We start from the raw sequence: 22,938 nt of genomic DNA, 5'->3' as shown, positions 1-22,938 counted from the left end.
GGCTCAATGGGATTTGCGGGAAGCAAGCGTGAAACAAAGCATCACCTTTTGAAACTCGAGTTTGATTGACTGCTGCCCCCATTACCCAGCAGAGTTTCCAACACACCTTAGCGCGAGGGCAAGAAAGAGTCAGAGAGATGCACAGGAAAGGGGGTCGGGGTGAGCGAAAAGATATGACGCTTATGGATCTCAGCTTTTCAAAGTCTCCAAAGTCACAGGCAACTCAGCAGTTTTGAAATGTCTGTTGAAGAGGCAGAAACAAAAACCCTAAAGATCTTCTCCTAAAAGGAACAAACAGTGCTGTGCTTTCTTTTTCCCTTTGCTTCCTCGTGTTAGCCTCAAAGTTTAGGTAACAACCGTCCTTATTGCATTCTCCTGACTTGGATTGTCATGAGTATTTGATGAAAGCTATTTACTTCTAAGTAAAGTTTATTGGTGCAATGGAATGGTTAACCTTCATGACTACAGGCTTAAGGATGTTGTCCTGGGAATCATCAATCTGGTGAGGTACACCCCAGATGAGAGATAGTACTCTGTAGTTTCTTGCAGAAGTAGTTCAGACCCTTTCAACATTTTGATATGTTGTCATGTTACAACCCCAAACTACACTGAGACAGACTGGCGAAGTATCCAGGGTACACCCTGGCTTCTCGCCCAATGACTACCAGACATAAGTACCAGCTCCCCAGAAAACCTGCAAGGGCAAGCATTTATAGGCCAATGAATGGTTGGACATTACCACAGACATCAAACGTGTTTTTAACTTAAAATAAACTCTTATCCATTGTAAAACCTGCTATATTTCAGCCAGAAGTTGACCTGTCTCAAATCCCCAGACGGTTGGGGCAGATGGCTGCTCACAGTGAACCTGGTTCGTCTGGAGGTCATAACTACTGACTGTTGAGAGTCAGTAGTTCAGTGCAGTCTTTCGTTTTTTATGTATCGCCATAATAAAGTGAATTTGACTGCATTTTGTAACAACTAGGAGCCTAGTGATTTACCTCGTAATGCCCTAGTGGGATATTACAACCAATTTGAGTTGGTATTATATAAATAAACTGAATTGAGCTAAATCTTTGACAGGCCTTCATACATTTTCCTATCAGGTTTGACAAACTCCCTGCCCTTGGTGAAAAAAGGTAACGTCTTAACATAATGCTGCCACCACCATGTTTCAACATAGGTATGATGTGTTACCAGTTTTCTTTCATGGTCTGTCAGTTTAGGCTGACAGTCAAGTGTTTGTTGGTTCATACAACTGCTATGCCTTTCTCTTTAAATGTCTTTTGGCTTGTTTTATGATTTTCTTTTTTCCATAAGTTTGTCTTGTGTTTTATCATACAAATTGTGGACGAGAGCAAGTCTAACTTGCATTCTACTCCAGTGGAGACATATATTCCTTTGGTTCTGTTGTGTGCTCTATTGTTTGAAAAGACAATTGTACGACAGCATTAAAGTAATAAATTATAACAATAGCATTTCTACCTCGGTCAGATAATCACGGAACCAATCTAGAGTAATCACTTTTTTATTGTTTACTCTCTTATTTCGTGTCTGTAATTAACTCTGCAATCAACAATCAGTTTGATTTTTATAGTCTCTTTTAATTGAGAGGCAATCAAAGAGAGATTAACAACACTTTTGTCTGCAACATCTGTAGCTTTGATTAAATCCTTGCCTCTCAATAATTCATCAGTATACAAATGAATCTTCTACAAGCCTCGCATCTGCATTAAGGCTTTAATAACAGCTCCTAAGTCTCTAATAACCTTTACTTGCCGTCCCCCAAGGGAGTCACATTGATATTTCTAACATCAAGGAACAATTTGCTCTAATGAAACACATACATAAGTGGTTACTAATAGTGACTTACATTCTCATTGGTGTTTTGCTTTGTCCAGAATTGTTTTATTCCACTTTAATCCAAATGGGATAAATATTGTACATCCTTAATTTCAAGAGTTGCTATCAGTAGTTAGTAGCAGAAGATAGACGTTTAATGCTCAAGTACTAAAATAACAGAACCTAAGAAGTTTTTAGTTTTGGACAAACTAGATGGCACATATATGATGTGTGGACTGATAATTTCAGACACTAGAATCTGACACTTGTCTTGGTTTTGGAGAAAAAGACCTGAGATTTCAGCTGCGGTTAGGCTTGCATCTCAAAGATTTGAGTCCTAACCTGGACTTAGATTAATTTGTTTTTCATATAGAGGAGAATGCAAATTCGTCAGCATGAATACATCATGTAAATCTTTGCAGTTTTAAGGTTAATGCCACAAAAAAGTTATTGTTTTCCTTAAAAATGGATGTTAAGCAAATGGGCATTGTCACACCGGAAAGAGCGCTGGTACTTCCCTGTCAGAGAGTTTTGATTTTGCATATTGTGAAGATGAGTTGATGATCTCTCATTCACCTTGTAAGAAAAAGATGGAACCTAGTACAACACACTGTCCATACCCTGATATTTCCCCTTTTTTCCATATTTGCTGTAGGCCCAAGACATCAAACACATATCAAACTCATCACAGCAACTCCACACTGAAAGCAACACAGATCTAAAAGGCAGAGCAAGTGAATTATTTTTCTGGTGTGTGTGCTTGTGTTTGAACCCCTCCCCACCTCAGAAAGGACCCTTGGGATAGATGTGATGAGATGAAGTGCGCAGAAGGCAATTTATCCTCCGTTTGTATCATTACGTTCATTTAGGAAGGCAAACAGCCTGAAAGCAAAATAAAGAAGAAAAAGAAAACATGGGATAGAGAACATGAGAGGGATATCGAAACATTTTGGCTTCAACTCCGCACAAAGTGGATCTGATTAAGAATCTGTGTACTATATTTTAGCAATGCCCTTCAAGGCCTCAAGGACATGCAGGCAGCACCTAATGAACTAGAACAAGATCAAAGAAAAAAGAGGGAGTGTTATTTAATGCTGCTGTACCCCGACAAGCCAAATATGAGGTGGAGGCGAATGAGTGCGAACATGACCAGGGGCTGTTACGACCCTGTTTGTTGATCAGCACCGGAGGGCCTTCCATTCCCAGCGATCAGTAGCAGCAAAACAGCCAGTTAATCCCCTCTCAACTCTCCTGAAGGCTGCCGATGCCCGACATCGTAACAACGCCGTGTCTACAACGCAAACTTACAGCAACAGACAAGCGCTCGGTGGAACTCGCAAGGTTTTCCTCTCCAGATTTAAACCCGATGTTATGATTTGTTTTGAAAATGTCACAGCAACTAATTGGGGTGCACACACAGAGAACATGCTGTTGGCAAATGTGGGATATACTTCAGCGGAATTCAATCACGGAGAAATCCATTTTGATTAAATAACACGCACACACACAGGCACACACACGCTGCTGCGTGCCTGTCGTGTTGGTATGAAGCCGTTGTGTAAGAAAGTCTGCTTTTCACATGACAGATAACCTAATTTCACAAACTAACAGCAGCTCTTCTGCTCAAATATAGAATTACTGCTTTCAACACTGTTACTCAGTGCTGTCAAACAGGTTTTTGTAGTTGTGGATCTGGTGTGGCTGAGACACAGAGCTGGTAGGTGACTTGTGACTTTAAGGTTTGGGTTTGATCTGTGAGTCATTTCACCAAGCAGAAAAGCATAGCAGCACATCATCATATCATCATCATCTCTGGATTTTATTGATCTCTTGGGTCAATAAAAGGCATAAATGCACAGATTCTAGTGACATCAGCCTATGAGGAAAGTGATCTGATGTTTATAGTCAGTCAAAAGAGGCCGTGATGCTTCTGATTACTTGAAAGCAAAACGTAGTGTTGCTGTTAAGCTTGGTTAATTTGTTATGCATTTATATTTCGCAAGTAATCAGAAACACATGACTTTTACGGCATTTGCACTCTGTGTGACTCGTCCCCGCTGTTGCCACATTCTGCTAGACTCTAGGGGGCAGTGTAGGCTGCCTAGGGCAAGCATACAATGCAAAACGTTTGGAAAAAAAACAGTAGCAACACTGCTACACCCGTGAGTGTGGTGGTAGTATTGTTGTCTTCCTTAAGATGTCCTTAAGGAGCTCCAACTTTCTGTCTTGTTTTTCCAAATGGAACGGCCCATACAGTTGCAAGATTTCAGAGACGTATGGTGCGGAAAACTGGTTGTTTACGGATGTATTGCAGAGGGGCGTTGTTGCTGAAATGATGTAGTTTGACCTAGTGGACACATCAAACATGAACTATTTCCTATGAAGTGTTACTTTCCTCGATTGCTACGTTTACAGCTTGTTGACATTGTGACATTATTGTAGGCAAATATTTTAATAATGAGAAAGACGCAAAACACATTACAAATACCCCTCACCGTGGCCTATGAACATTTGCTCACAATCCAGGAAGTAGGATTGTGGAGCGTAGAAAATCATCTTAAGCTACATTATTTATTTAAACTGAGTCCCTAATATCATCAACCTGTTTGAAACAAAAATGCAAAGTTTCAGAATCAATCAGCTAAGCTACAATTGGTTCCAGCAGTTCTGGAGGAAGCAGCTGAACAGCTTTTGACTCTAGCTGAAAACTCTACAAGACCACAGTATGATACTCAAGGTTATCATATCGTGACAATCTCCTTCAATGCCGTTGCCTAGTGAAATGTGGCAGCTCTTTAATGAAGAAGTTCAATCTCTTTGAGAGTAATTAAACTCCAACCGTTAGCAGTGTGTAGGTGTAGTAGTACCTTACTAAAGATGCTACTATAAGTACATTAAAAGGACTCTTTCATCTTCATCAGATGACTGAATATTCCCTAACACTATTTTCTAAGTGGTCACTCAGGTTCAGTTGTTTCAAGCAGTCCGCTCATGCTAAGTGAAAGCCAGCAGTGTGTACAGGGCATGTAATTAAATTTACCTTACCCCGTCTAAGCCATCACGCCCCACACACTCGACACAGAACTGCATTAGTTCTCTCTATTTTAAGAGCGGTATCCATATTTCTTTGTCAGACTGAGCCGTTGTCGTTCCAATCCTCCTGCCTCGAACAAGCTTCCAGAGACAAATCGGATCTCGGCAAAAGCTTTTGTAATTACGGGGAACTGAATAGGTGACTACGTAGCAAATCCTCAAGGCCAGCGACGGGTATATTTCATCTGTCTTAAACCGTGTTCAGAGTTTGACTCTTAAGGAGCCTTTAAAAACATAAAAATAAATAAAAAGCCAACTCACCAACATTTTCAATTCTTGTCTTTTAAAAGTTTTCCCTATTTTTGCATTTCCTGGTCTATGATATTAAATATAAATCAGAATATCTTACTAACACCGTGTTGCCTAGTTGCTCTTTAGACTTATAAGTGATTATTTTCTCAGCTGTTTTCTCTGTCAGAGTAAAGCTACATCATAATGGGCTTATTCTAAAGGCTTCCTTGTATATGTCTGAAACCAGTACAGCGTCTGCTAATGTCCAGACTCAGCTTTAGGGACCCCTGCTGAAAAATGATCCAAGTGCTTTGTTAGGTCACCTGAACCAGACTTTGGTACCTAATAAAATCCAGTGGAAGCCACCAGACATTTCTAATGGCATCAGCATGCTTGTAAAAATGCTCTTAGTCCCTTGTGACAGGGTAATGGTAGCACGTGGCCTTGTTGGTCCACTGTAATGGCCTCATGATGTCATCATGGATCACAGCGGAGCCAAAGTTCTCAAAACCTGGCTTGTTTTCAAAGAAAGGCAAGATTATTTAAGGGAATGCCATTAGTATCTCTCGGTTTCCACTGTATCCTCTCTGATTGGTGGCGCTTTTCTTGTTTTTTGTGCCAGGAGAAATAACTGGAGAAGTTTATAACGAAAAGCACTTTAACATGGTCAGGCTTATTGAATTGGTTTACTGATGTGGAGTAAAATGCCATGTTAGTCTGTAAGTTTCAGGCCCAGCTATTTTTTCTCTGTCATCCTTAGGCTTGGACATACCCAAATAAACATTAAGCAAATTTACTTGCTTAATGTTTCCAATGGGGTCATTTTTACGGATTTTCCTATTGGGTTGGTTTGTAGCTCATGGTTTGTACTTTGGTGTAGGTTGTTTTATTCATGCCATGAATCACCTCAAATGTTTGTTTTACGACACCAAAGTCAAGTTCTCTTTTAACCGGCTTACATTTTGAAAAGACAACCACTTGAGCCACATTCTGTCCCATTGAACCTCCAAAAGCAGCATTAGCTGCATTTCCATTACAAGTGTTCACAAAACTTTGTCAATATTCCCCAAATATATGGTCAACAGAAACACAGACAATCTTGGTTGAAGTGAAACACCACACATAACATCTCCTGCCTTTCTTGGTGGCTCAGTTCAACCACCCATGCTACTTTGGTCCTCACATAATTTGAAAATGTCCTGTTAAATTTGCTTGGTGTGTTTCTAGGATTTATTACCATGCAGTACTGGTTTCATAGATGACTGATCATACGTTCTATAAGAGTGTTTGATAGTGATCGACCTGATAACAGAGCTATTACACAGTGTCTGCTGCAGATAAACATAATTGAATGAATACAGTATGGTTAAATTTCCAGAATCACTTTGATCTTCTAAAAGAAAATGTCGTAAAATCGGGGCATTTCGGGTTCTCGTGTTCACAGGAAGGTGAAACTACGCTGAGTTTCAGACCATAAATAATTGTTTAAAAACAAAGAAATTGTTGTTTTACCGCATTCCCCCAAACTACTGACCACTGTAAAAAATGTCTTCCATAGTAGCTGCTTATGTTTGTCACTGTGAGGTTTTTAAAAGCTTACTACCTGCCAAGAAACACTCTTTAGCCATTGAAAAGGCATAGAAAAAAGACAATGTTGCATTAAATCTAAAAGGTTGAAAATAGGCTAAAAGATTGAGGAAAAAGACATATTTGTTAAAATTTTACTTGCAGTATGTTTAAATGCGGTTGAAAAGGGGGTTAGGATTTTTGTAAACCAGGTTTATCAAAGCTCTTTAAGCTGGATGTGGATGTTTTATACGTTTCTCCTTAGTTAGCATGGTTAGAACAGCTTAAAATATGTGCTTAGATCTGAAAACTTGAATCATGCACATCATACTTTTAAAACTATGATGTTTGACACGCTTGAACACTTCATCAGTCATTTTTTTGGGGGGTCATTAGGTGTTTCAGGTCTCTCACAGTTTCAGGCACTCTTAGTCCAAGTGATCCCAGTGGGGGTCGATGGGGTCCCAGCTTGTTGCTCGAGGTATCATTGCCCTTCCTCAGGTTCTACTCTTTTGATCCACATCCATCTGAACCGGACTTCTGCTGCCTCAGTGACCAGCTTGATGGCTTTCTGCTTACCTGCCGCTCTAATGCCCTGCATGCTATAAACCCTCTGCAGTGATTGGCCTGCAAATCCTCTGGTATCCAGTCTCGGTGTGTCTTACATCTCGCTCGACATATCTTGCTGTCGTCCCTTTTTTTGATTCCTCCATTGCAGCAGGAACCCACGACTGGTTTTGACTTCTCAGAACTAGCAGAATACGTCTGCTTAATGTCCTACATTTGTGAAATCACAAATATTATCAGTTTAGTTTTTCTTGTGTTTAACAAAAAACTGGCAAACATCAGAAAAAAGGGCCAGCATTTGGCCCTGACTTTTATTGAAAACAATGGGGAAAAAAATGTTCCAAAAGTACAAGAAGTGCTTTTTTTACTCTGTCAGTCAAAAGGAATCACCAGGTTAGTCTTGAGACAATTTCACTTCTGTAGTTTAAGTGCTGCCTGATTTATCAAAGCGTTTCTGGGCTTTATGAGAAGAAGGAAAAAAAACTTTTCCATAAATCTTGCCTCTTCTTGAGTGCCTCATGACATTTACAAAACGGAAGAAAAACATTTTTTTAGATCATTGCAATTATCATCAATACCTCTGAGCGTTATCTATAATTTTCCAAACCTCAAAAAGTTACTTGGGCTTTAAGGAAGAGCTTAAACGCTGTAAAATGACAGCAGCAGTTCCAACATCGTTCAATCAAGAGGCGGCTTTCTAAGTGATTTAAAAGTGAAGCTCTTTTATCTTTTAAAAATAACATCTCTTGTCTGGAACAAGGCGAAGACTTTATAAATGTGGGCATGAGATGGTGTGGTGGGGAAAGTGGCGAAGGACAAAAAGGGAACGCGAAACATTAGCTGCAACATGGAGACGTGAAATGGTTTTTCATGTTGTTTCCTTCCCCTTCATTTCATCCGCTCTCCATTATGGGATCGGCTCTGCTTCATTAATGTTCCCTTCTCTCATCCTCACATCTTATTCTTAATCTCTTTCTCCCCTCGCTCCTGTTGCGCGCTCTTATTCCTCACCCCTATACCCCCCCACCTCTTTTACCTCTCATTATCACTCTTTCTTCCCCCTCATTTTCCACTGATGCCCGGGATGGAGAACAAGCCCCAGCTATCCAGAGAGAGAGAATGGAAGCGTGTTCGCTGAAGCTCTGATTCATCGGAACAAAGAGAGGCATGGGGGAGCGAGGGAGAGGGAGACGCTGGAGTGTACTCTTGAATGGCTTTGGACTGTAAACCCCCACAGCTTCCTCCTCCTTTGGCTGTATTTTTCCTAATAGCCTCTTGGGCTATTTCTGGGTCTCTTTTTTTTTAAATGGGAGGTGGGAGAGAGTGAATACAGTGAAGAGAGGGTGGAGAGGAGCATTAGTGCGAGTGTGTATGGAGGGAGAGGGTTTTGGGGGAGGGGGGACATTTGGCCCTGCTGAGGCAGTGAATAAGCACTCTGACTCACAGCGGGATCAGTGGTGGTGGCAGGAGGGCTTGGTGTATGTGTGCAGGGACACGCTGTTGCCACTGGAGACACAGGAAGAGATGCACTAACACACACACGCACACGCAGACACGCACACACATACGTAGAAATGCACATGCCGAATGTTGAACCTCTAAAGCTGATTAGTCAAACTTGTGATTTCCAATTTCAAACCCGCAACACAAATCCCATACTTAATATTCATGCAGAACGCGGTTAGGGCTCCTCTCCACCCCTCGCAGCTGAAAGGCTCGGGGTTAGGTGGTGTGTGAGTTGGGTGTTGGGGTGTTGCCTTTTAATCAGCTTAGTTAAAAGAAGAAATATGATGGAGGGAAAAAGAAAGGAGTAGGATGAAAGGGAAAAAGGAAAAGGAGATCTTGTGGGTTGCCCTACAGTGGAAACACACATACACATACACATACACATTTGAAGGTATGCAAACATAGATTTGTGTTCATTATAGCAAGATGAAGCTCCTTTGATTACCCCACCTGTGTTTTATTGTCTTGTTTTGTTGGGTCTGATCACCTAGAGGTCAGTAATACAAGCTTCTTCCTGTCCTGTCATTTATCGTGTCTGGATGTCTCGGAGACTACTCCTTATACATCATCACTACGGCATAACTGACAGACGTCATTTCTATTTTAGCGGCAGGCTTAGCGGAGTCAGTGTTGAGTCCACCATCTGTAGCTTCTAACCTTGCGATGGAGACCTCATGCCGTGTCGCCATCTCTGCTCTGCACGGTCAAACAAGAAGGGTTCAAAGTGCAGAGAGAACGACTGAGGATGAGAGAAACAACGCTACAGAGATGAAGAGATGAGGATTATTTCCCTCTGATTCCAATCCATAACATTAGCTCAACAGAGGTGACTGTGGCTCTGAGTATAGAGTAGATCGGAAGGTTATCGGTTCGATTTCAGCTTCCTCCTGTCACGTCAATGTGCCCCTGGGCAAGGCACTTAACTACAAATCTTGCCTACAGATCTGCATATCAGTGTAAAAGTGTGTGTATGTTTGTGAGTACGAATGAGAAACTGTGACTGAGTTGTCAAAATGATTTTTAAAAGCACTATATAATGTTTTTAACATCAACTGTCACCGTCAAATTACTTACATGTAAGACAAAGGGTCGATAAGGACACCTGTGTCACCGTGACAGTTAAAAGGTTAAAGAATAGGCATCAGACACAGTCTCAGTCCAAAACTTGCATGAACATGACTTTGTAATCATCCATAGTTTCTGTAGGTCAGCCCCAATATTGACTCTTTGCAACTCATGTCACCTTCTTATGTTGAGGCACCATGATGGATGTCGGAAGAGAAGAGTATTAAACAGAGTGTTTACGATTGTATTTCTAAGTTGTTCGGAAGTAGCACAACTAGTTGGGATCATAAACAGCGATATTACCAAAAGTAGCTTAGAAACTGACCCAAAGCCCAAGGGTATTGGTCGGTTAGGGTTGATGATTTGATGAAATTGCAGACTTTGTCTGAATGTACATCACATGTATTTCCCCTTACAGCAGAGCAGACCTAAGAGTGTACAAAAGTCTACATGCTTGCCAGTTTTTTAGTACATGCTAGGCTATATGACAATGGGGCATTTTCTCCATGGTTACTAATGATTAGATGTGTACCTTTCATTGCATCTTACTAAGCTAAACATGAACTACGTACCTTGTAAAAAGTGCTCGCTGCAGGAGATGAATTATAGCGCAGGGCATTCTGGGTAAGTACAACCAAAACAAACTTGAGAGACTAGCATTAGCAGGAGAAATGGCTCATGGTCTTTTACTAAATACAAAAGAGAAATGCTACAACAACGTAAATCTCCTATAATTATTTTGAAGAAGGAAATTACGCTCAAGTTTTATTCACTGGTTTTTGTGGCATTTTTTTTTCAGTGTTTGTTGGTGCAGCACCACCACCGCCATGGCGGGAAACAAATAGTTTTGTTTGCATCAATATTCATGTGTTTCTGAAAACTAAAAAAAAAAAAAAAACAGAACAAAATACATCCATTCTGCTTTTCCCTAAAATATCAGATCAGTGCAAATTTTTAACAAATAGCAGATAGTTATTCAAAACATAATCGAAAATGGTCAGGTAACAAAAGAAAGCAAGGCGACAGCTGCAGTGAGAGGCAGAGCAGCAGAGAGACAAAGATTAACCTGAGCCAATAGAATACAATGACACAAAGCGGACCTGCGCCTCCCAGAGAGCGAGAGCAGTTGCACTGAAGAGCGTCCTCCCCCAAACCTCCTTACCCCTCCCTCTCTCCAGCCTCACTGCTTCAGGTCGAGATCCCAGCTGCGTCCTCCATCCCATCATTCACGGAGCACAGCAGAGCGATGCGAGGCGTTCCCAGTCGTCACCGCGCTCCATAACTCAGCTGCTCGCTCTCTCTCTCTCGCCCGTCTCTGGAGACAGAGACGCGGCTTAAACACCGTCTCCATCCACCTCTCATCACTCCCATCGGTCTGTCTTTTAAAACAACCATTAGAGATATGGGACGCAGCAGCCTGCAACTCTCACTGTAAGTCTTCACATATCCAGCAGACTCAGCCACCTGTGGGGAGAAGGATGGTGGGATGGTGGGGGGGGGGGCTGTTCCTCTGGGAGACTTTAGGAAAAATATGGTGGCGTCAGAGTCCGCAGAGAGGATAATTCACCTGCTCGGCTCCCTGCCGTGACGCGATTATCAGCCGTATAAAGCAGAGCTGCGTCATTTACCGCTTACATCTTGTTTCGTCTTTGCTCACGTCTCTAAAGGTAGTCGCCAAAACGATGACTTCTGAGGACGGTTAATACTTTGTTCTCCGCTTTTAGTTCATCTTGTTTTTTTGCTTCTTTTTTCTTTATCTATACCTCAGAATAATAATAATAAACACGCTGGCTTATTTCCAGGAGATAGATGTTAATTAGGTGGGTGTGTGCCTGCGGCGTGCTGACAGGGTGAAAACTCAGCAGAGGAGCTTTCATGTGTCAGCTCTGCGTTCTCCAGGTAGCCGGTTCTTTCTTCAAACTGTTTGCACGGCAACATCTGAGACCGATAAAAAGCATATTTAAATACAAATTAACTGCTGTTTAGTGTTTTTTGTTTTGAAGTTCAGACTGTCTGCCAACTTGACTAAGATTATATTTCATTTACCGCTGATTTGCTCCAGAAAGATCCCTGTTGTTATTTACTTCAATTTGTTCTCATCAATTTTGGTTTGATCACCTTTTTTTCCATAACGGTGGCAAAGTGGGACAAAGGTATTATGCATTGTCGCGCATTAATTAACGTTTAAGTCAACCCAAAACAATTTGGACACATTTGTTTTTGCAGTATCGCATGTCAACACTTAGACACTATTTTAAAAATACATGTATAAAGAAACTTGAGTGTTCTATGTGTATATAAACTGAACACTCCGGGGAGTTCTCCTTTCAGGTTTGGGAGTTTGTTTTATAGCAGCGATGACTGCATCTTTCAGGCTTGTGAAATAAATCAACCAACAGTCACTGTTTCCATATTCACTAGAGTTATATATGTCGTCCGGCATAAATAATATCCTTCCCCTATCTCTGCTCACCTGTCTGAAGTCTGAACCCAACACTCTATTGAGATACTGGGAAGCTACAGGCTGCGATTGGGATTTATGAGGAATTCTTGGCAAGAAACTCAATTTGGAGGGAAAAGAAGACTTAAACCTCCGGTGTTAGTTTAGGCATCCTGATGTGCTTTGGTTTGACCGGTGGTATCATTTCAGCTATGGAATGCATGTAAATCTGAGACAGATTTACAAATATCATGACAGACATCTTTATTGCCATTGTATTTTTTTTGCTGTACCACATCAGCTTGAATATAACATTGACTTTAACATTCTTGTTTTTGTGTTTGTTCTTTTTATTAAGGACTGGAATTTGAAAAACCACCGGAGCACATCCGTATACCACTCCTTATCATTTAGAGTTACCTCGAAATGAAAACTTCTGACGATTCCTGTTTGAAAAAATAGCTAATGCTAGGGGTTGGCATTTATCGCATCATTTATCATTTGTTGTGATAAAGCTTTGATTTATCATTGGCACAATAAATTTCTATTAAGGATGTTTAAAATCCCATGAAACTGTCCCTATTGTCAGGATTTATAGTTTTACTGTTTTCTCCACTGTTTGTTCAATGAAAGCATCAATAAATACCATTAAATGTGAAAATGCTGTTATCGTGCGCAGTTTAGTGATAAAAATGACACTTCTTTATGTTGCTGGTGTCTTAAAGAATTATCTTTCAAATGGGAATGTTTTTCAAGAGCAGTATTTGTGTTTGTGGGGCTATAATTGCTGTGACACAGTCAAAGACATATAGTTACCTAATAAAAGATGTAATAAAAGATGTAATAAATAATTCTTATTGTCACTTTTACTATTATGTGGTACTCCATAAGTAACTCTTGAGTGTGAAGATGATTTATTGTGCACATGAGACTGGATTTGACAAACAGGGACTTAAACTAGCTTAGTTCTGTTTTGTACTTGTGCGTTGAAGCAGTTCTAACATAATATTGTGGTCAAAAGCAGCACTGATATCTAGCAAAACTAGAACCTACACAAATATCAGGAACCAAGAGAATATCATTTGTAACTTTTACAAGTTATGTTTAAGTGCTTAAGAGGAACTCTGAAACCTGACTGAGACTCTTTAAACATGTCATTAGTGTTTAGACTGTCACATACTTGAATAGCCCATATTTTATCAGGGATTTTAGATAAGATAGGAAGGTTAAATATAGGTTTTTCTATTTAGTGACGCTAAAGAAAGACTCCTTGGCATTGATTATTTTACCAATATCAAAGAGTCCACACACATAGATGGACTCTGTTGCTATTTAGGTAAAATCTAAAGGTGATCAGTTGCACTGGATTTTACTTCAGGGTGTCAGACTAAAGGGCCTGAGCAAAAATGCAATGTGGTTGCAATGTGACAAATTTCAAAAGGTACAAATATGTTTGCGAGGCGCTTTCTGCGCTGGGTGTAAAGGACAGTTATGAATCGGACAGCAGCGGTGCGTAGCTAGCTGGTGATACATAGAAATCCTGAAGCGCATAAGCAGCAACACTGGTATGCACACATGACCACACACGTACGCATGAGTGCCCACACCAATATTAAATCCCCCCCAACCCCCATCTGGTAAACACTTTCACTCTGCAGACCATTATGACGTTTGAACTCGCAGTTCTAATTTAGTTTAGCATTAAATTACCCACAATTACCTTTTCAGCGCTGCTCTAGTGCTCCCCTCCCCCCCACTCCCTCTCTTCATCATTGACAGCCCCTTGTCACTTCATCCTCTCTGCCCTCTCACTCCATCTCACTTTCCTTTTTCTTCCTTTGTCTGACTCACTTTCCACTTTAAAGAACACACTCTCGCGCCCCCCTCCCGCACACACACACATGCAGGGCAGCTTAGGTGCCCTTAGGAATAGCTGTCAATCACCCATCAGGCACCCAGGTCAATTTGCTAGGCTGCCAAATGTGTTGCATCAGTGTGCTCCCCGGTGTCAAGAGCCCTCATTATAGGCCAAAGGCTAAACCAAGGAAGTGAATGAGGCTTTCCTCTTCATTATTTTCGGTCCCGCATGACCCCCTAACATTCTTGTACCCCCCCACTACCTGGTCATAACAACACTACAACCTTTAACAACCAGTCTGGTTTAACCCTGTTTACCTGCAGGCCATTGCCCCACTGCTCCCTCATGTGAGTCCACTCATACTTCTAGCTCCTTCTCTTTCTTTTATTATCCATTTCTTTCTTTGCTACATTTCTTATGTTTCCTGTTCACGTGCCCTAAGGAGTTTTGGGGGAATAGAAGAGCGTTTGACAAGCGGTCTTAGAGGAGTCTTCTTTATTTTTTCTCCGTCCCTTCTGCTTGATGCTGATGGTGTTTAATTGTGTGAAAGAGAAAACCTGTTGCTGTTAAAATAATATCACCTAGGCAACATTAGATGCAGGGAGAAAACAGCTGGTGGATTTGACTCATGCCTCATCAGAAACTGAAAGCAGGGTACTTCAGTCCAGTCACGCTAAGGATAATATATTTCCAGTATCAATGTTTAAAAATTAAATTAGAGCCAAGAAAACAAACATGCAAACTCATTTTCTCTATATACATGTCGACTAAGTCACTTTGAAATGTGCCTAACCATGTTAGGCACATTAAAGTACAAATTACAAGTAAAAGGTGCCAAAGAAGGCTTATAATTTCAACTCAGTGCTCTTTGCAGAGTCGTGTAACACTGACTGTGTTCTAAATTACAAGGTTAAATTTAGGATTAAACCATTCATTCTTTATAGTCTTCTTTATAGTTGCGATAAGGATTTTGATTTAAAGACTACACAAACCGTCAATCAGAACTTGTCCCTCTTAAATTTTGACTTGGACACAGCTGGTGTCTGTTTTGAAATGGTCTTGTTGGAAAAGAAATGCATCCCGGCATCCATTACCTTCGACTTAATCCAGGGTCGGGTCGCGGAGGCAGCAGCCTAAGCAGACAGGCCCAGACTTTCCTCTCGCTTTGGATTACCCTTTCCTCTGGGATAATTCCAAGCTGATCCAAGGCCAGTCCAAGAAACATAGTCCCTCCAGCGTGTTGTGGATCTTCCTATGGGTCTCCTGCTGACGGGACATGCCTGAAATGCCTCGCTAGGAATGTGTACAGGAGGCATCCTCACCAGATGCCTCCTGACTCAACTAGGTGCTAGTTGAGTCACCTCAACTAGCTCCTCTTGATGATGTGGAGGTGCAGGGGTTCTACTCCGAGTCCCTCTTAGATTACAGTTGATTGGAGAAGCCAACGTCTTTCTATGAACTAAATGACGCAATTTTTGTGACATTTCTACGTCAATGACAGGCGAATTTGGAATTCGAATGAAGTATGGAGGAGCCTCAAGAGAGATCTCAGACAACCACTTGGATTTGCCGTCTCATTATTTTAGTCAGTACCCAGAGCTCATAGCCATCGATGAGGGTAGGAAAGCGGATCGACTGGTACAGTCAGAGTTCAATCTTTTGGGCTCAACTCTCTCTTCACCATGAGAAATCGGTACAGTTGTCTCATCAAAGCGGAAGCCACACTAACCCGCCTCTCGATCTACTTTCCCCCACCTTGGCAAGCAAAATCCTGAGACTTTGGAGACTTTAGGGGAATTATCTGTGGTAAGCAGACATCACTAGAAAAGTTCAAGGACTTTTTTTCGTTGATATAGTCTGAATTGCACTTGGCTAAATTCATGACCACCAGGTGAGGGTCTCAGTAAGCTAGTGGTAAAATAAAATCGCCAATCCACTTGCAGCTGGTCAGCTTCTTGTGCACGAGGCGCCACTGGGTAAAAATTCATATAAATGAAACATCAACTGCTGCAAGTTCTGCTGTACAAGTAACAGTCTGGGAACGGAGATGAAATATTCAATGTTGTAACCTGGGTTTGTTTTCTCCCCCATCACTATTGGTGTAATCAGTAAATCCACCCCGCAGCATGTGGAGCACCTTGTTGTTGGCAAGATAGCATGACGGTGGAATCACATTGGCAGCAGAAATATTGTTCTCCTCATTATTAATTCACAAATCAATTAACTGCCGTTGCAGCATCTGTCTGAGGAATCGCCTGTAATTACGCCGTAAGGTGCGACAGAGCCCCTCCTCTGTTATCTGTCTTCATACCCGCCTGCGTATTGGTCAGGCAGGCCGATGTGAGCTTAGATGGCTCTCCTGCACATTAGCCTAATGCAGTTAAACTAATTATTGATCCCAGTCTCGACTCTGTGCAATTCGCAGCTCAGATAGAGCTCTGAGAGACATAAAAGGCCCTGATTTGTGGGGAGATTAGGAGAAAGGAGTAAAAGCTTTTGCTGAAGGACAACAGTAACTTCAAAGCTCTGTTTATTTTTCTTCTTCTTCTCTTTTTTTTTTAACTCCGGCGGGCTGTTAGGATGGCAGTTTTATATAATGCGGGACATACATGTATAGAGAAGAGTAAACAAGGTTATCTGGAGACCTTGATGGCTTTACCTCACCCACACAGAGGCCCTACTGTTTGTTTGCTCATCTTATCAGAAGGCAAATGAATCACAAACAGCATCTGTGCGCGTATTAAATATCGACCTTGGTCTGGACTCAGTAACAACCTGTGGCTACCGTTGCTCTTGGTAAATGCCATTTTAATTCTGAATGCAGCTAAAGTTACACTTGCACAAGTTTACTGCACCGTAAGACTTGCAGTATACAAGGAAATACTAGGCACTCTAAACAATGATTTAATCATCTAGTTATGCAGTTGTAAAAGTTTTTATTGTTGTAAAATAATAAACCTTGCATACCTCAGTGTTGTTAATTATGTTAGCTTAGATAAGACATTAGCTGACTCATGTTCATGGTTTGCTATTTTAAAGTTCTACTTAACTTTATTACAATCTAATGAGCTAACGTTTTCCTAAAACAAACGGATATGTTCATCAAGATCTTAGAATATCTTACTTATTTTCACATATTGGCAATATTAATTTGGCAAAATATTTAGAATTTCTTTTATTCATTTAATTTTCTGCTTCCGTTGTCACAAAAGCTCAAATAAAATCACATAAACAAGTGGAAAATAAAATAAAGTGTAATTTTAAATAACTAAACAGTAATTTAATGAGCTTGAAAAAATATAAATCATGTCAATTTTTAAGTACTTAAAGCTTGTGCAAGCAAAACTACAACTCAATGTAATTTATTTCATTTCAACTGCATTTCAGATTCAGATGTGACAATGATCTTCACTCAAATCTTACAAGATTTTGAAGAGATCCCCTGCAACCGACAAATAATGCAACAAAGAATGAAAAATAATTTTATTTAACTTATTTTTCTACACTTTTTGTTTTCATTGATTTTATTTTTCCTGTTTTTCTTCGGTTTTATTGAATTTATTCCATTTTGACGTTTTAACATTCATCCCCGTGAAACTGAATTAAAACAAACATTCGTACGCTCGTTTTTGGCACTATGACAACCAAGAGGTAACTCTGCATGCAGAGCAGTGGCCTTGTGTGTGTGTGCGTGTGTGGGGGTGTGTGTGCGTGTGTGAGAGAGAATGTCAAGTAGCTTAAGCCAAAGCTCATTGGTCTTAGCCTCCTCCTCCGTTGTTGCCAGTGTTGAGCTAACCAGCGCTGCATGTAAAGCCTGCCCCTCACGGATAAGCCTCATTCAGTCCGACACATGGTGCTTGACCACGATGGGAAGAGAACAAAACAGGAAGTGTGGTGGGAGAGAGTCAAAGAGTAGAGAGCATTCTTCAAGCAGTTAGGAGGCATGCTAATCCTCACTCCCCTGCCAGGTGCTGAGAGAGGAGATAACTTGGGAGACAATGGCAATGAGCAGGCCTCTCCATATGGTCCTAAGTGTGTATAGTATATGTGTGTGTGCAATTGTGTGCGAAAGCTGCTAAGCAGCCGTGGGGTGGCCAGGCCGAGTGACTGACAGGATGGATGTAGGGATGTGGAGAGAGGAGGGGGGCGAGAGGGACTGGCATTGAGAGGACTAACAGGAGTCAGCCAGAGGGAGGGTGAGGCCTTTGTCTTTGTTTTTACAGGCCTAAACAGGGATTAGTGGCTTGCTGACACTTTCTGTCATTCGCCGCATGGCGACGGCTGCTCTGAGAGGCCTCAGCTCAGTGAGAGTGACTGAGGAGAAAGTGGCCCACCATGGCTCAAAGCCACGCTGACTGATTTGCATCAAAGAGCTTCACTGGACTGAGCCTGTCAGCTGCTCTTAAAGAGTACCACCCGGTTTATGTTTGTATCAAAATAAGGTAAAACAGAAGTTTGCCATATGTTTGGACTTTATTGCTTTAATTCTGATTAATTGATTACATCAATTTTAACGCAAACAGCAGCGATGGACAACAAAACCGCTTCTCATGACCCACTGGGGGATTCATTTCTGCTTCAACAAAACAAAATCCAGAAGACGATTGTTGTGCTAAAACAAGGTTTGCCCTCAGAAAACCTGCTAAGCCCAACAGTAAGCCTGGTGGACAGGTCTGCCCACCAGCGCCCCACTGTGTTTTTGTATTAAAAATGTGAAAAGTTCTAGAAATTCGGAGGTGCACGAGCAGGCATCTTAATTTGAAATAATAGCTAGTGAGGTCAGCGGGCAGGTGCAGGAATGGCGCAAATTCAATACGTCAACTATAAACCTAGACAAAAACATGTCAATGCTAAACATGTTGCAGCAGCGCAGACCTCCCCAATGCTAACATCAATGTCCTCAGTACACGTTTCTAAAGAAGTGTCTTTTCATAAATGATTAGAGATTCATGAAACACATGAAAGCTGTTTAGGCATAATAACAATTTGCACCAATCTGATGGCTGAATAACTTAAATAACAGATAAAACCAAAACATATCTTGTCTTATTGACCTCACATGTTCATTTATCCAATAGTTTGGCAGAAAAAAATGTTTTTGAATTGAAAGCATTGCTTTCAATTCAAAAACAATGCTTTCCCTTCCCTTTACATTGCTTCAATGTAAAGGGAAGATCTTGCATTTTGAATTATGTCTCAACAGGTAAAATCATGTTTTTATATATACATATACATACACACATAGCACTGCTAATTCTATTAGTGTCTTGATTGTGTGGTTGAGCTATTCTGTTCATTTAATATTTCAAACAATAAGGCACTTAATACATTGATAGCTGCATCTCCTCTTTGTTTCCTCTTAATAGGCTTGAAGGTTAAGATCCACTAATTTCCCATTATCAGATCAGATTATTGCAATGTTATTAGAGTTTCCTGTGATGGCTGTTGAATACATAATTTCACTAACAGTCAGCTGAAACTGTCTTTGGAAATGTTTAAAACCAGTGCTATAATGGCCTGTGAAATTAAACGTTACAAAGATGTTAGAATCTGAACTTTTCTTCCAGTTAAAACTGTCTTAGGAAATGATGCATGCTAGCGACAGCTAAAAAAGGTTTTCAGTTACTTGCATCAAAGTTATTTCTAGAAATTTTAGGCTTACGATGTACTTTGTAAGAGCTTTCATGATTTGACTTACTTGGCCTTGTGAGACTTCAGCTCACATTAGAGGAATTATCCTTTATGGAGACGATTTTCGGTGTCAGTAAAGCTTTTTGCCGTTTAAGCTGGATCCAATGTCTTGGGAGAACAGAAACGAGCATTTTTGAAACCGGGTTTGAAACTGTGGATGCATTTTAAAATGTTGGCTTCATGTTTCCATGTTGCTATATAAGATGCATCTGTTTTTAAAACGAGAAGCGATGTTGTGATGACTTACTGAAGGCGGAGTTTTGGAAAGAGCAGGAGTTTTTAAAGAGACAGAGGCCCAATTTCAAGGCGTTACATTTCTTTCGAGTCATATTCGATATATATCAAATTTTTATAACAGCTTGAGTGAACATAGATACTAGATTGCGCTGTAAAATGGAGCACTATCCGGCTGTAAAATACACAGTACTGCCCCTTCTGATGAGTGTTTCCTACTGTGTTCACCTTTTACTAAAGTACTAAAGAAAAGTGCTAAAAGGACCTTCCCTGCATGCCTATGTAAGTACCCACAAAAACAGGGAAAAAAAAAAAACAGACTGGCATAATTGTGACTCTGTAGGGGCCTGTCACTTTTTATTCATTTGTAAAACCCTGATGAAGGCTGTGAGCAGCGAGTTTCTCCTGGTACCCGTACGCCCACACGCAGGCGCTCACATAAGCCGGCTCCCATTGTGAATTCTGTTTCTTCCTTCCACTCTGTGAAAACTTCACATCTCTGTGCAGAACTCAGTGCTCTACCTCTATAAATGTCAAAAAAAAAAAAGTCTTCCAGGTAGAGACCACAGAGAATAGTGTCTGTGTTTTTTGTTTTGCTTTCCATATTCTTACCTGAATTCCCTTCAAACGTGTCAGATTACAGGGAAGTCTTTTCTTTTTTTGCGCTAACCTAGATTTCTCTGTGATGTTTTCTTTTAGCAAGCTAATCTTTTTCCTCTCTTACCTGGAAACACAAGAAACACAAGCGGCAAGTTGAAGAACTTTTACAAAGTGTTGGGTGGAGGGGGGGGGTCTGCATGCATGAACAAAAAATAAAAAGAAGAAAGATGGGAGGGAAGAAAAGACACAGTAAGCTGAGACGGTAAGATTTCAGCAAGAAGAGTGTTGTTTATTATACGCTCCCCCCTCTGTGCGAGAGGGGAGGCGATACGGCGATAAAATGCCACACTAGGCGAGATAGGACATGACACAAACTTGGCTGCCACTTGACAGCCTTTCCACTTTTCACCCTCACGTCGGATGAATGTTTTTCTTTCTTTCTTTTCTTGTTTTTTTTTTGTTGTTTTTTTTTGCGTCAAACTTAAACGAGCAGAGATTTGCTACAGTTTCCGCACGGACTTTTCACAATCCAAAGTCCTGCTGATAAGATCAAGAATGTAAGACTCCCTGATAGTTTCCCACAGGCCCCTTTGCTTTTCTTCACGCGTTGACAGATGTTTTATTCCACTCTTGAAAAAGACCCCCCCCCAACCCCCCCGTCACACCCCACTCCTAAACTTTTCCGATTTTTTTTGTTACAACCAGAAACTTTGATGCATTTGATAGATAAACACAAAGTCGTAAATATCTGTGTGAAAAGAGTATATATTTTAGGGATTTTCTTTTTTTTGTCTGATAACCAGTTGTGCTCAGTCCAAACTTTGTAGATTACCCATTTACTGCAGTTAAGCCGGAAGTATTCAAAGGTATCCTCTGCCATTTTTGCACTTTAGAAGACTGAAATTAAATTTTTTTGTGGGAAATTGCTCAACTTCTGTCAGGTTGGATGGTGAATTTCTGTAAAAATCCATTGTTTTGTTTTTGTTTTTTGTATCTAAATGTTCAAATCTTCTACGTATTTCTTAGGCAATTTTTTTTCAGCTCTGAGTTTATTTTTTTCTACCTTTATATCATATTATAACGTTATTCCTTCATCAAAAACAAATCTGGGTTGTTGATTACATTTTTTATGAATATTTGAGGAGTCTTTGAATCTCCTGTGTCAGACATTTTCGGTTCCCTAAACGCTTCCTCACACAAATCACCGCCTATTTTCACTAAACTCCCCTAGACTAGCGGCAGCAGCAATTAGCCGTTAGCACTTGATGGAAAGCTGCGTGTTTGCTGAGTGAACAAATTGCTTTGCTTTGACTTCCTGAGGGCAGAGTGTCAGAAAGAGCAGGAGCTTTATAAAGAGACGGAGACCCAATTTCAAGGTGTCAAATTACAAAGTCCAATTCCTTTTTAGTTATTTTTGATGTACATATATAAAGCAATTTTATAACAACAGACAGTTACATAGTTACTTGATTGTGCTGCAAAATGGCAGCAAATGCCTGGAAAAACATGTAATACTGCCCCTTTAAATCTCGATTTCTAATGGAATATCTAAATTATTTTACCTCAAGCTGCAGATTTGTGGGAAACACAAAATCCAAATAACATACTTTGAAATATTAAACTGTAATGTGACAAAATGGGAAATGTTAAGACACTGGTAAACATGTCCGCAACGCAAAAAAAAAAATCACATGTCTTTTAGGAAATTCCTTTTAATATGTTTGTTTAACTCGGAGCCTCAAAAGCTGCCTCTGTGCCTGACTTTATCAGACATCTGACCGCGCCTGACATGTGAAACCTCCCACTGTATCAGAACAGAGGATGCAATATTGCTACGGTCAAAGCTGGCTTTGTTGGGGCCGCATCAGAACGGAGTCTGAATGGAGACCATCAGACGCGGGAGAGTCTGGAGGTTTCGGTGGTCGTGGAAGTCCTCAGGACACGATGGAGATAAGCTAACAAAACCGCCTTGTTCCTGTGGGAAGAGCAGCTCGCAGCATGGAAACGAGCTCGAGGCGCCCTATGGTGTGTGCTAGTTTGTTTTTGCAAAACTAGCTGACAAGTAAGCGGCAGAGCAAATTAGCTGTTGACAAGCTACTGCTTTGAAGAACTAGCTGCAGCTTGTTGATGCTGAAATATAAGAAGGGAAATGAAAAATACCAATATTCATATCTGTATTACTCCAGATACTGAAACACATTCTATATTAGGTATAAGTAGCAATGTACCCTATCCATAAGGACAG

At 40.7% G+C, this 22,938-nt stretch overlaps 1 protein-coding gene across 2 annotated transcripts in view; it reads left to right on the top strand.

Moving 5' to 3' along the window:
• LOC103482325 (partitioning defective 3 homolog) overlaps positions 1–22,938 on the top strand; it is a 384,595-nt gene that overhangs the window by 296,696 nt on the left and 64,961 nt on the right. Inside the window, exon 22 of one of the 2 annotated variants that reach the window (XM_017301982.1) lies at positions 12,669–13,062. The exons of the other annotated variant lie outside the window; for it this stretch is intronic. Coding sequence (XP_017157471.1) covers positions 12,669–12,681 — 13 coding nt within the window. The 3' untranslated portion in view covers positions 12,682–13,062. Of the gene's footprint in view, positions 1–12,668; positions 13,063–22,938 lie in introns of those variants that run through there. 2 annotated transcript variants of the gene reach the window in all.

Source organism: Poecilia reticulata, linkage group LG20, assembly GCF_000633615.1.
Source record: "Poecilia reticulata strain Guanapo linkage group LG20, Guppy_female_1.0+MT, whole genome shotgun sequence".
NCBI lineage: Eukaryota > Metazoa > Chordata > Actinopteri > Cyprinodontiformes > Poeciliidae > Poecilia > Poecilia reticulata.
This window is presented reverse-complemented; position numbering and strand designations above follow the sequence as displayed.